Source organism: Musca autumnalis, unplaced genomic scaffold (genome assembly GCF_047663935.1).
Source record: "Musca autumnalis isolate F117 unplaced genomic scaffold, ASM4766393v1 scaffold_3, whole genome shotgun sequence".
NCBI classification, from domain to species: Eukaryota; Metazoa; Arthropoda; class Insecta; order Diptera; family Muscidae; genus Musca; species Musca autumnalis.
Window position 1 is genome coordinate 260,196,833 of NW_027411866.1, and position 15,442 is coordinate 260,212,274.

A 15,442-nucleotide genomic window follows, 5' to 3' on the forward strand; every position below is an offset into this window, starting at 1 on the left:
CAACAGTGAAAATTATTGGAATGACAATTTGCTGTACTGTTGTTTTAGTATTTGCAAATTTAACATTATGATGAAACACACACACTAGTGCATTCACGGCATTTCATTTTGTCATCTATGGATTTCATAATTAGGCATTTACAAACTTACGAACGTTTGGATAGGTTTTCATTTGAAGTGAATAAAATCAACAAAGGAAATAAACCAAATACTCACACACCATCAAAACTGAGCGAAAGAGTCTAGATTTTTTTCATGCAATGGACCATCAACAGCATTATTAGCAGCAGTCCATCGCCGTTGTTACTATTAGACTTGACAGTGATTTTTCAACATCAAACAAAAGCCAACGTTACTCGATAAACTAAACTCGTCGAGGGATAATTAACTGACTCGGAATTCGGTTGAAAAATTTACAATTTTTTTTTTGCAAAATCTCTCAAATATCCGCGTTTCGCTAGCACAACAAGAACAACAAAAACAAATTATTTTGTCGGCATTCAATGCCCATTAAAAAGGTGGAGCTATTAAAGTATCGGTTTTATTTTGAGTTTGCCACAGGCAACTCATTTTCTAAATAATTAGCGGCAAATATTATTTCGGCGTGAAGTTTTGAAATTACTCTCATTATTACAAGTGCTGTCGAAAAAAGTCATGACATGGTGTAATTATTTCAAATTTATTAGCTTCCGTCAGTGGAAATTGTTAACAACAAAACAGTGCAAATTTCCGGATCTAATGACAAAAACAATTTGTTGTAAACTTCAGTGTAGGAGGAAATAAGATGACAATGTTACCAACAAGATATTTGAACAAAATTCCTGTAATTTGTTGATGAAATAATTTAAAAACAGGTAAATTACCTAAATGTGAAATATGATATAGATTAGAGTAAAACGACAGGAGCATGTCAAATAGCCCAAAAAAAAAAAAAACAAAAAAAATAAAGAAACTTGTAGAAGAAGTAGGTGTTTAAGAAACTTTTAAATAAACAGCTATAAGTAGATAAGTAGATATAATAAATAAGCAAGGGCTTTAGTTGAACCCTGACCGACTATGACAGTCATCAATTTCTAACACATCAAAACTCATTTTAAAAGAGATGCTTAAGTTATAATTTTAAAATAAGACGAGCAATATGAAAATAGTTTCTGCATTCCACGTACTTTCTCTTATTAGTATTAAAGAATGGTTTGTTCAGTTATAAACAATTGTACAATTGTGAGATGTTAACTGAAAAGCCAATTGATAATTCCCTTCGCCGGAATGAAATCATGATATTGGTAGCGACTTTTTAAGACTGACAGTGAGTTTTGTAAACACTACTCTCTATAATAAAGAGTAATATGAAGATTTTAAGTGGATTGTGGTTCAGATATGACCTAGGTTAAAATCGCAGCCGGGCTCATTCTGAAATTTTATTGATTTATTTGTTAACGATGTTTGCCTAGATAGTCTTTCCTGTCTTGGCGAACAATGTCAAAATGTCTCCCATATTAACCTGATGGTTTAAAAATTTTAAAACAACAACACTGGGATTAAGTTTATTGATTATTGAAAATCTACAATACTGATATTTGGTGAGCTCGTCAAAATTATGGACTATTTATTTGTTTTATTTTTCGCGTAATAATATTTATATGTTGGGAAGAGACATTTTAATGAAAACTTTTCTAAAAATATTTTAATTATTTTATATTTAGAATATGTGACAATATTTGAGTAAATGTGCGATTAGATTTAAATTTTTCTGGACTATTTCACTAAGACGATTCGAATACAAATTCGTTAGAACTACTATCAAACTCTTTTTTTTTAAATATTTGAGTTGTTTTTATTATCAATTAACAAACAATAACAGGAGTTTGGTAGTAACTCGAACGAATTTGAAATCGAATCGCCTTAGAGAAACAGACCATTAATTTGTAATTGTGGGCGTATGACATACGTTAAAAATGCATTGTTCATAACTTATACGCCAGTATGTGTGTCAGTCTTACCCTTCCTTTCTTTCCATATGATTCGTTCTCCACAAACACACACAAATAACATGAAAAAGCATGCACGTCATCACACAATGACACCGTCTAAAGTATACAAAAGAAAAAAAATGGTACCTATCGCTGATCTAAAGAACGCTACCCTGCATCATCAACTTGTGTAGAAAAATCAGTCACAGTAACATTATCCAATAAAAACTAAAGTTTGCGTCATGAGGATTTAATTAGACTAACGTTGAGATATAGAAAACTTTTACAGTTCCATACACTCAGCCACTTTAAATGTTAATAACTTTCGTATAAAAGAGGATATGATGTCTTTCAAAACTGTTGGTAAAAATGTCAATTCAATTAATTCGTTGAATCAGGAGGTCATAGGGTGCATAATTGCCACAATGTGTGGCAATGTGTAGAAGTGTGAGCGTGTGTATAGGGAAACTTTATCATTCATATCCTGTGGGTTGATGTACATCACAAAAATCAGTACAATTTCGTAAGTAACACCCTCTTTCTTCTCTTTATCTATCTTTACAGATTTACGTTGAAGTAGTGACAATGTTGCGACACATAACGTCAAAGAAACATAGTACAAAAGTTTTTTCACTACACTGAGAAAGGTGAATGATTAAAGGAAAACATAGCGAACACACACCTTCTTCCATACACTGCTGTAACATTGCTTGTCATTCATTATAGCTCATATACAGCTTATAAATTTCGAGATACTACAACAACAACTATTGATACTACTGTCACATGTAACTTATGTTCAACAAAAAATCTTAAGGATCACGAAAGGAGCTGAAACCATTAACGGAAGAAGACAAAGCAGTTTTGATGAAACAAAGAGAACGGATGTAATAAGTATGTGTTGGCTTATTAAGAAACTATTGTAGCCATAACTGCCATAACTGGAAGCACAAAAAGTTGTAAGTTCCCTGCGAGTGTGTGTATGTGTGCAGTGTGAACGATCGTTAGTAGAGAAGATGGTGCTGTTAAAGTAATTCCAAATTGTTTCACTTTAGCAAGAAGCATCTGATACAAAAATCTTCTGCAGAGCTTATGGCAGTGTACTCTACAATGTTGGTGGATTGGTTCATTATAATGACCATGCTCCTCTCACCCACACACATTACTACAAAAACTCGTACGTACACAAGATAAGTAACGCCACAACTCTCTAACGCAAACATATACACCACGATAAACGAACAAAACGCCAAACAACAATAAGAAACTCTTCTTTTTTGAGGGGAGACTACTATACTCCACCTCAATAATACATAAGAATACCCCACCTTGACACTTATCCAAACAAATTTCAACCAACATAAACGTCATCATTGGCATCAACATCACTGACCCAACAAAACAAACAAAACTCATCCTCATTGCAACTTCAAAACTACCACTGCTGCTACTACCACTACTTTCGACTATTACTTCGTTGGACCATTGTTGCAATCAATTTCCAACAGTCCTCTCCACAAATACATCATCAGCATCTCCATCCAGACCAAAAGTGTTCAGATATTGTTTATAGTCCAACGCTTAAAAAGCGTGCGTTCAAACTTTATTCCACCGCCTCCTCCAAAGCCATTGTCGCCATAACTCCTGCTAAGCCAAGCTGCGAAGCAAGTGTCACCAACAGCCAAAACCGGAGAAGAAGAAGAAACAAAATCCCAGCAAGTATAGCAAAATACCAGTCACATTCATTGCTGTTTGATTCGTCGCAAGAACTTATCGTCGCAATGCAAATAACTGCCCCCTTCAGGGCTCTGGTGATTGCCCATTTATTCTATTGTGTGGCACCAGCTGGAGGTAAGTACATTCAAACAAAATGTGTGTTCACATTTTTTCATTTTCTTTTATTTTAATTTATTGATAATGGCTAACCATTCGTATGAATCACAGCCCACTAAAAAAATAAAAACAAAAGGAAAAAATGAAATGGAATATAGGCGGGTAACATCATCGTCTAGGCCATATTTCACGTGGCAAACAACTAGGGTTCCAATACATTCAATGGAAATAGTTTGTAAGAGTATGTGTCTGTTGAAGGTAAATACAATGTGTACGTAATAAAACATTGCTGGTGTAATGAATATAAAAAGATTTGAAAATCTTCGGTATCAGATTAAATAGCCAGGTCCACAGCCTTGTCACTAATGTGTAATGAAATCTTACTTACTTAGCTGGCCCATTGCAGAACATTTGTTCCATGGACCGAACTAAGAAAAGATGTCCAATTATCTCTGTTTAGTGCTTCGCTTTCTGGAATACCGCGCCTTGTCATCTCTTCATCCACTTGTTTGCGCCATCTATTCTTTGGCCTGCCAATTCTTCTGCACCGTCATGTGGCTCGAATTTATAAGCCCTTTAGCGGGTTCATCATCGCTCATTCTTATTATATGGCCTAGCCAACGCAATCGCTGCATCTCGATACGTTTAACTATATTGATGTCGTTGTATAGCAGATACAGCTCGTGGTTCATACGACGTCGATATTCACCGTCAATGCAGATTGGTCCATAGATCTTTCGAAGAATTTTTCTCTCAAACACGCCAAGCACTGCCTTATCTGCTTGCGCAAGTACCCAGGCTTCGGAACCATGTGTAATGAAATCATTACTCTCATATTTCATACTAGTGAATTGCCTTCCTTATGGTCATATGTGACTGGACTACAGGTATATAATGCGGTTCTCGTGTATATTAGATAACACCCTTTAGTCCTTCGAAAGTTATCATATCGGCTCCAATTTGTCTAAAATGGATTTGTAATGTAATGGCATCATGAATTCTTGCCGCAATATTGTACGGAATACTACCTAGAATACTACCTAGAAGTTATGCACCGTTTGCGCGAAGATATTCGTCAGAATCACATAGAATTGTGGAAAACAATAATGGATTTTGGACCATGATAACGCTCCAGCTTACACATCGTTGCTTGTGAGTTTTTGCCCAAAACAAAACCGTTATCATGCCTCAACCACCGTATTCACTGGACTTGGCTCCAGGTCTTCCCAAAACTGAATTTAAAATTAAATTTAATTTAAAATTTGAAATTATTAAACCCTGTAGCACAGTGGAAAATGCAAATCTAGCGTGCAGAAAATAAAAGTCGAAGTTCTATTGTCCGTAATTATGATAAGAATAGCTCTAGATTGACAATTTTACTACAGTTATTGATATGTTTGGTCAATTGGTATTTTTTATACATAATTTGGTGTAACTCTCGTAGAACGGTATCTCCTGATTTTGGTTATTTTTATGATTTTAGCCGCCTTATCCAACTGAAACGGCTGAAGTTTGGAATTTGGTCTTCGTTGGTGGTATAAAATATTCCGACTGAGGATTGTCGGTACAGGTCCACTTTTTGATATAGCCCCCATAGGACGGTACCGCCCAATTTTCGTTATTTTGAAAATTGTAGCTTCAATATCACACCGAAATGGCTGAAATTTTGTATTTGAGGTTATAAAACTTTTAACTCGAAATTTGTCAATAAAGGGCCACGTCTTCATATAGCCCCATATAATGGCACCCCCCTATTTACGGTGTTTTGAAGGTGTGATCTCACAGGTCGATCTTTCCATTTTTTGATTTTCTTCCCGCTAGAAGGGTATTTTTTCCACTGTGCATAGTCCGTACGGGGCCGATTATATGATAACAAAGACCTCTAAAATGGGTGATATCCACGTCAACAATGAAATTTGTAGCATTTCGAACAATGAATTAATCAAAGATTTTGAGTAGGGTTGCCAGGTTCAACATGTTCGTCGAGTCTTTGCCGCTGGTAGCATTATAATCGGTTGGTTGCTATCGAATCGATGGTGATCAAGGCTCGACGATGATATAGCCTGTTCGATGGTGATCGGCTTCTTACCGCTTTGTTCCTGTCTGCTCGATAGTTGTCGGGTTGTTGCCGACTGCTCGATGGTAACCGGATTGTAGTCGTTGTAGTCTGTTCTATTAGGTTCTGGTTCAGATGTAGACGGCTCGGTGGTAATAATGTGTGCTGCTCCGATCTGAGGTATTCGGATGCTGTCGTTGGTATAGGATATTTTAGCGCCATTATCTCAGAATGTCCGTATATGTGGCTGTCTCGGCTTTTCTCGCCCTACACTGAATTTACGCTAAAAATTTTGAACTGTACTAGTGGGCCAGGAACGTAACCAGAAATGCATGTCGACACTATTTGTACAAAATTTGAACATATCGCACATTTAACCAAAGAGCTACACATCTCAAAAATACTAGTTTCGAAAAAAACAAGTTTAAAAATGCTGATTGAAATTTGACTTCCCAACCAAAAAAAATTATTACACAAAAAACAAACAAATATAGGGACCATCTTTTGCAAAGAGCAAGCCATATATAAGTGCCGAATTTCTATGCAAAGATCAATCATGATTTTAAGTGCTTTATTGCTTCATAAACTCAGAAAAATATTCTGTTGATTTATGCTAAACCTTAGAGATATCAACATAAAACTTTGACACAACATAAAGTAGAAGTCAAAAAACTCATATTTTGAGTTAAGGCACTATTTGAGTTAATGTGCGATATATCCGGTCTAAAATCATTATACACTAGACTGATGTCTCAAAAATTGTATTACCTTCCTAAATGTACATATTTTATTAACTATGTGTATGAGGTCCGAATTTCTTGAAACTGGTTTAAATATGCTCACAAATAAGGTCATATAATTTTATTTTCTTAAAGATATTTGCTTTGACGTTATGGTAACCATACTCACTACATTTTTATGTTCAGCCATTAAAAACAGACCTTGCCCAAAATTTCAACGTATATTGTCCTTGAGCGAAAATGAAAGCACTAAGGATTCCATAAATTATTGTTTATTCGATTTGAAATCAATAGCAATATGGAGTGAAAATTTACATTTGGCTGCAGCACGGAAAGGATGGATGATACATCCCGTCTTTTTCACTATAAAAATGTATCGTTTTCATGCTTTGAGAAATTATCTCTTATATTTGAATCATTCCTAATGAAATAAACCAGATAATTTTTAAATACATATCAACCTTTAAAGTCATTATTTTTTCTATCAAAAATAGTTTCAACACACTCTTGAAGATTTTTTCAAAAGAAAATTTCGAAACACATGTGACACCCAGTCTCCTCCAACAATGTATGTTGATATGCGTATAGGTAAACCACATCTCAACTGATGATGTCATGCACAATGGATATATTTTAAGTCTGATTCGTGCTTGAGAATTTCGAGGATGTGTTTTAAAACCACTTTATGTTAAGTAATATTCATTTATTATGTACATGTGCCGAAAAGGAAGGGAAGACATGTTTGTTATTTACTCCGGCATGACATCTTGAAAATTTCCTCAACAGCATGGTCAGCAGCTTACACAACAACCATGTATGACTTGCAAGAAAAAGCCATACTCATCAGACATGTATGAATGAATTATGATAAATGTGCCGGTGTTTTTAATCGTGCCTACCAAAAAAACCCATACACACATACCTCAATTTATGTTAAAGATACTCTATAGTACTCTTGCTTTCGGGCCAAGGATGTGTCTGAAGAAATGAGAAAATGCCAGAATTAAGCAAAAACAAAAAAACGGAAGACAAAAAAACTCAAAACGTAAGAGACAATTGAATTTGCATTCTGCTGCATAATAAAACTATAACTTCAATGGAATAGAAAAAAGTCAAAGAAAATCAAGACAAACACCTTCACACTGTATACAAATATGTGTGTATGTGTGTGCGAACATGTGCAAACACATAGAACATCCAAAAGAATTTTCATCACGCGGAAAAAAGGCTGTAAAAGAAACAAAATAGAGAAAACGTCATGTGATAAACTAGGCAAGGGGCGCGTTCGGCTATCCAAGCAAATAACACCCATCCATACCTGAGTAAGCAACATTTTGGAAGCATGAATTCATGTTTGCTAGATTTAAAATTGTCGTACTTGTATTCCAATGCAACAACAGGGGTGGGTTTGATGGTACGAGCGTAATATGAAACGTAGTTAAAAAAACCCGACACCACCCACTCCGTGTAGATGAATGTGTGTATTTTGCTTAAAGTTTTTGTGTTTTGTTATTGCTGTTATTTTCTTCTCTTGAAAGGCCTTCGCTTAAATGTCTGTTCTACTTTTCATAACTCGCAACAAAATGTAAATTTCATTTAACGGCCTTCGTGCCATATAACCGCATGCACAACACCCAAACATAGACGTGCATATGGTGACTGAATGTTTGTATGTATGCGTGTGAGTTTGTGTGGGTGCATACAGTCAAAATGACAACATCATGTTTGTAACTATCCTATGAGAGTATGAGAATACATCCTTCCATCCAACTATCACCCATGCAAGCATCAATCCATCCATACCTTCATTCATATTTTGTGAAACAACAACTAACGCCGACGTTCTAGCTGGGTTACCTTCTCCCCTCAAGGCAAATGGTGAATTGCAATTGCCGACAGTACCACCATGCTAGGTTATCTGCACTGGTGCAATTAAATGAATGCCAAACATGGATGTTCTCTTCAGATATGTAGGTAGATGTGATGGAACTGGACTGGACAGTTTTGTATATTTCAAGTTCGTTATATCCTGTTAATATTCTATCAAAAGTAAGGAAAATACAAATTGTATGATTTTCAAACTATATATCATTATTGTAAATTTGAATTATACTAAGTTATAGCACAGTTTCAGAAAGAATTTGTTAACATCAATATTCGGAAAATATAATTAAAGCAGTTTTATAATTGTGAGAGACTAAAACGAATTAGTAGACCAATATTATCTATTTTCGAAATTCATCTATCTACAAGAGTTATTGCGCTAAGCAGGAATTTATATTACTATTATTATTATATATAGGAATTTATATTATTTATATTGATATTATTTATTATTTATTTCTGAATCCATGGTATGACTTAACACTTAACGGAACAAATTGAAATGAAATAATAAGGACTACTTGTGGTAAAAATGGAAAGACGACACTCGAACAGCCCTTAAACTCTTGCCACCCGAAAATGGTACCGTCGTAAAGGGAGCCGCAATGACAACCTACTGAAAATAATTTCAAAATGATTAAAGAGGAGGTCTTAAAATGCACTTTTCCCAATTTAATGGGAAGTACTCGGTCCACCCCGCTATAGTCAATATTAGAACCCAATCTTATCTAAAAGATTTAGTGCGAAGTTTGCCCTAAATCGATTGCTCCTTTCGAAAGTTATCGTTCAGATATTTTACAGAAAATTTTTCAACTTTTGTGTGGGAGGTACCCGAACAAGTGGACCGATCTTTGAACCTTAATAAAGTTTGGGCAAAATATTGCTAAGTACAAAATTTGGTTCGAATGTGTTGATCCGTTCGAGAGTTATCGTGCGCACCATCCAACCATCCAGACAGATACATGGACGAATTGTATTCAGCTGTATGTTTTCTTACTGGAATTTGTAATGACAATTGGATCATATACTTAAATTTGACCTTAGGTTTTAGTCATGATGCCCACCGGTGCCCACCTCGGGAATATATTTCCAATGTAGGTCGTGAGTTTAAGATTAGATGAGTGCCTGACTTTAAATGGTGGTTCGCAGTCTTCTGCCATAGAATAGGGTTTCTATGGATATATACAAAATATAACTCTTTTATCAGACCACGTAAGATAATTGGCATTAATGAAAGGGTCAATAGATCTTCTTCCAAGTATGACTTATGTGGATGGTACGAGGCTTCCAGGAAGAACGCTACTAAAATTTTTCAGACAAAATTATTGGCCAAATTGGTTGGTTTTTATGCTGTTTTGGAGATTGCTTTGTTTCCCCATGCCTATTTGTTCATAAAATAATCGGTACTTCTGTGCATAAAAGCAATTCAAACCATTTACCTCCTACAGAGGAGAATTCTACGCTCATTGCTTCTTAAAATAATCTTCACATTAGCACAAAGCTGTAACCAGCGCATTAACTTGCTATTTGTACTGGAAATATTTTTGGTCACTTCCACCACACAAGTGGAACCACTGTGAATCGGTAAGAACTAAGGTATTCCCATAAAACTTAATAGTAATAATTGTTGTTATGGATGAGACGGCAAAGTCTGTTTGTATTGCTATCAGTATATAGGTAGAACATATACCTACATTCATGTACGAATATCCAGCATTCGGTGTGCGTGTAAGTATTGTGAACATACAGCAAAAAATGCCCCAAAGCATTTTGAATTTCATAAGCAAAGCAACAAAAAAGTCATCACTTAAAGCGAATGCTGGCATCATCCAGTGGAAGGCAATGCCAGCCAGCTATGATTAAAGCCAGCAAAATGCAAGAATGACATTCATGTCACCAGCCGCCACCCAACCACCCACGACACAGACAAACCAACCGCCCAACCATACAGTCAGCAAGCTATATTTGAATGTATCAAATGTAAGCGCAAATATGACAACTGGAACGATGACATATCATCATCGTCATATACCACCACATAATACGTACGTATGTATGTGAGTATGTTTGTGTGTTGCACTATGGTTTAGGTTTCGAGTGAGCATGTAAGTGTGTGTGTCTTAAATAAATGTTTATGGCTTGAGACAATTGGACAGACATGAGAAAAGTCAGTTGCCAAGTCATCTGCAGACATGGTACAACTGTCAGCCATACATATTTGTGGCCAACAATGTGCCTTTCCAAAATACCCATCAGCCATTCGCATTTTACATTTATGTGAACTAGTTCTAAACCATCTCTAACAACATATTCACATCAAGCATGACAGTTGTCAGCCGACAGCCAACAGCCAGCAGAGGATCCAAAAGACAGCCACTTTTGCAGAGAGTATATTCGTTCATTCGGACAACGTTGACGTTTATGCATGACATGAATGTCGTTACTTTCACACTTTTAGCTTTGGCAAAAGTTCACATGAGGAGAAATATGGGTGGATTAATTAATTTGATCAAATTAAAATTTCGTAAATGTAATCTGGGTATGTGGGTGTGTGTGTGTTTGAGTAAGTGTGGACTTCGTTGGTACGTTCTTAAAGAAATACTCATCTTTCTCCATGGTCGACCAATGTTTCAGTTGAGTACTATTTAATTTGAAATGATGGAATTTCACCTTGCTTGTGTACTAGTAGCCAACCTTCTCTGGGTTACACATACATCATTAAATTATAAACTACGGGCAGGAAATGTTAGGAATACATTCGAATCCTTTTAAAATTCAAATTCGTCAAATGTTAAACGAGATGGTACAGTGTTTGTTGGGGTTTGGAAATTGGAAGCAGAAGTGGAATTATAAAGAAAGACATAAAGGCAAATATGAGGGAGATTCAATTGTTTTTCCATCCATGGACTTTTTTGAACATTTGTCCCACGTTCGTTTTTGTCCCACATTCTTCAAATTTAACCCATAAAGTCGATGTCGTCGCATCGTTTCCAACAGAAAGAAAGACTGCATAAATGTTTTAAATCTCGTGCCTCAAATTATTGGTAGAGTTGAAGAACCTTTATGGGATAAGTATTTTCTGAATTTGACGTTAGGTGAAGATCTGGCCGATGCTGTTGTCCTAAGGTCCAAAGCGGCATTAATATTGTCAATTATTGTATATAATTTAGTCGTTTACATAGCACGGTGCGCCTTAACTAATTTGATATGGAAGGTGCTTACACCTTGGAAGTTTTTGCAGATTCTGGAACTACAATGCTCATAGATGAGAAATATCAAGAAACAAAAAAATCGCTGGAGGGATTTTCAAATAAATCGCGATTTAAGTTCACATTTTTAGGGATTCTTTAGGTTTACACGATTTTTATAGCTGTGAAAATTCTCCACAAGATTTGCCTTTATGATATTTTCGTAGGTTTTACCGTTTTTGAGATATAGAAGTTCAAATTGAGACAATGCACTGACTCTATCGCCTCCTTATAAACCAATGTTATTACTGCAATTTCTCAAATTAAACTTATATATCTTGTTAATGGTAGAATCTAAGAAAAACTAAAACCAATCTTGTAGAGAATTTTAACAGCTTCAACATTTTCTTTAGTCCCATTTTAATATGACTTGCGGTTTCCAAGCAAAATCTTGAAGACTTAAGATAAAAACCTAAAAATTTGAACTAAACCTCTATATCTCAAATGGTAAAACCTACGAAAAAAACCTAAAGGTCAGTCTTGTAGAGAATTTCTACAACATTTTCTTTAGACTCATTTCAATACGACGGTTTCCAAGCAAAATCGTGAAAACCTAAAAAAAACCTACAATTTTGAATTTTGATCGCAATTTATTTAAAAATCCCTCCGGCGATTTTTTTGTTCCTTGATATTTCTCATCTATGAGCATCGTAGTTTCAGAATCTGCTAAAACCTCGCAGGTGAAAGCACCTTCCATTTACATTTGGTTAAGGCACACTGTGATAGGTTAGCCTCCTATTTTTAGGCTGTGAAAAAAAAACTTACACCCCGGAATTTGGGAACAAGACAGGCATATTTTCGAAACAAGACATAGAAAACATTGGATCTAATCATCGGATACGCGTTTCTAAAGCGAAATTGTTAATTTCTTAATACATACACCGCACAGTGGTTCAGAAGCGCTTTTCCTGGTCCAAACTCTGTATCTTTTGAACGGATAGAGATATTTTCATAACTCTTTTTTTGTTCCACAGATAATATAATAAGCTTTCCGATGCATTAAACACATTCGAATTCGGTAGTAATTGCAGGAAAATTCAGGGTCAAAGCTAAAAATTTGAGTTTTTATCATATTTTACATCAAAATATGAGTGTTTTTGAGTTTTTCATAAGTTCTATTTAAAAATTGTCAAACACCAACAAAAAAATTTTGTTCAATTTTTTTTTCTAAAATTTATATTTTTTCCAAAATTAAAAAAAATACTCCTTGGTTTTTCATAAAACTCATATAACTCTTTTAAAAAAGTCTATTTGTGTAAAAAAGCTATAATTTATATAGAAAACGGTATGGAAAAAACAAAAATTTTTACCCATGTGATTTCAAAAAATTTAAAAAAAATTTTTAAACTGGCGGAACGGGACTGGTACAAAAGTGTATATGGGCTGAAAGAGGATAGTCTTGGCATCATCCTGTGAAAACGGGACTTTGTTCCAGGTGTTCCCTAAGAGTTACAGTCCACTAAATTTGGAATTTAACTAAAAGTTAGTACCTTAAATAATAAAATAGTTAACATATTATAAATGCTACGGCCTTTTTTTTTTTGAAACGGTTATTAAATGCAACAATCCTAACTACTTAACAAAAAACAATTAACAGTTTCCGAGAAATAGCTATTTCTTTCTCCAAAAATTTTGCAAAAATTACTGTATTTTCCAAAATTGCGAAAAATTGGTCGTCTTTAGATTTGGCTTCCTTAATTTCAATATGTTTATTATCGAATCCTATATAGAAATTAACAATCGGTGGCAACAAAAAATTGGGGTTTTGGCCAGGAAAATCGATTCCTGAACCACTGTGCAACGTAACGATTTATCGCATTCAGTCTTAAAATAATCTATTGGTAACGCCTTGGTTGTTGTTAGCTTGTTATTAGCTGTGTCTTTTTACGTGATAATTAGAAATAATTATTACTAATGTTGCAGATTTTTACAAGTTGCTGAAAAAATATTTCAGCAACATTTAGTAAGTAAAAAGACACACCTATTGTTATTTTTCTTCGCAACATTCTAGCTAGGCCGTATACATATCAAATAACATCGTATCTGATACCGTCGCCGCTCTGTGACATGGCAAATGTTTATAAACAATTTATCATTTATTACAAGTCTCTTAAAGAACAGTGAAATACATATGTTTTCCTCTTATCTCTCGCAGATCGATACACTTCCTTCGTTTAGACATCGAAGAAATGCTCAAAATAACATTCATTTAATAGTCGAATATTTTTGACAAAGTCACAGTTTTTTTAATTCATTTGTGCTCAATTGTTTTTAAATCCACTGTGCCAACTACATCCGTCTATCCATTTATGCACAAAACCTTTTCATACTTCAGTGAACTGTGAGCGTTTATGATGTGGTTTGACGTGAATTTCATTTTCCAAGGCCTTGGACATTAATTAGCCACGAAATTTAATTCCGCTTACATTCAACATCTGCAAGAGTGGATGGATGGATGCCTAACCAAATGCCTAGGACAATATCCATGTTCGCATTAGACAACAACCTCGCCCTCGCTCCCACATCACATTGAAGCTAACAAGCAGCCGTACATATACATGCAAACAAACTTTTTTTCGATCCAATCCAGACTCAAGTTCGTTTAGAATGTTGCATGGATAGCTATTTCAGCCAGCCACATTTCAAATCGTACAAACGATGCTCACAATGAAATGAAAGGAGTGGAGAGAAAAAATATCCAATGAAACTACACGAGTTTTGAATTCTAAACAGTTGATTTTTATAGAAAAAAAAACTAAAAAAATACAAAAAACATGAATGAAACCAACATAAAAAAGTGGTTTTCTATGTTGGTGAATTCATATATTTTACATAGTTGTGGCTATTTTGAGAGCAAACAAATCAACGGACAAACCAGCTGGGAAAGAAACCAAAGTGGAATAGAATAACAAAAATTAAATACATTCTAATAAAATCATTTTAATAATGGCGAAAATTCGCCGTGACGCATGTGAATACATTATATACATATGCATATGTGTATATTTAAACATGTGTATGTGTGTACTATGCGTTCTCCTCATATTACTTGTTTACAATACCTACAAACTCTAAAATAAACTAGTTTCATATTCAATTTTATTTACAACTAATTTTAAAACAAAAAAAATATATGTTTAAACATATAACAAAATCATCAAAACATAATCACAAAAATTATGAATAAACAAAAACAACATAAAGTTGTGCACTCTCGTGTCTATCCAACTTTTGTAAGCATTCATATTAACATCGTTACCAATGAAAACTACATACATACATATGTAAATTTGATTTTCAACGAACGTTGTTACATATTTTATTCGTTTAATTCTCGAAAGACGTCACGGTAATAAATCAGTTGATGTCATTGTCATTAAATAATTTATTATTTCGACGTAAATACATCTAAGGGCACTATGTTAGTTGTTTTTAACTACAACGGTAATAACGCTGATAAAAATTGAATTTTAAATTTTACATTTCATTATGTTGCAAAATATTATAAGTTTGTTAGGTGCATAACAGAGACTTCGGAGATGTTATGGAAACTTTACTAACGGTGTAATGTATATTAATTAATTAAATAGCCACATTTCAAAAAACGTCCTTCCTGCTTCATTACTTAGTCACATATTAGGTAACAAGAAGTGCATCCTACTAACATTCCCTGGCAATACTCAGGGCTTGGAGTCAAGGTATTTTTGGCTT

The 15,442-nt window shown here is 34.6% G+C and overlaps 1 protein-coding gene across 24 annotated transcripts in view; it reads left to right on the plus strand.

Annotated features, from left to right (window-relative positions):
- mmd (disintegrin and metalloproteinase domain-containing protein mind-meld) overlaps positions 1–15,442 on the plus strand; it is a 670,172-nt gene that overhangs the window by 278,590 nt on the left and 376,140 nt on the right. For 17 of the 24 annotated variants that reach the window (XR_012411845.1, XR_012411847.1, XR_012411846.1 and 14 more), the window contains one exon: positions 2,535–3,821. Coding sequence is in view for 21 of the 24 variants with exons in the window: in XM_073978215.1 (XP_073834316.1) it covers positions 3,752–3,821 (70 nt within the window). In the remaining 3 variants the exon portion in view is untranslated. Of the gene's footprint in view, positions 1–213; positions 855–2,534; positions 3,822–15,442 lie in introns of those variants that run through there. The other 7 variants (XM_073978233.1, XM_073978234.1, XM_073978236.1 and 4 more) reach the window with 1 other exon arrangement.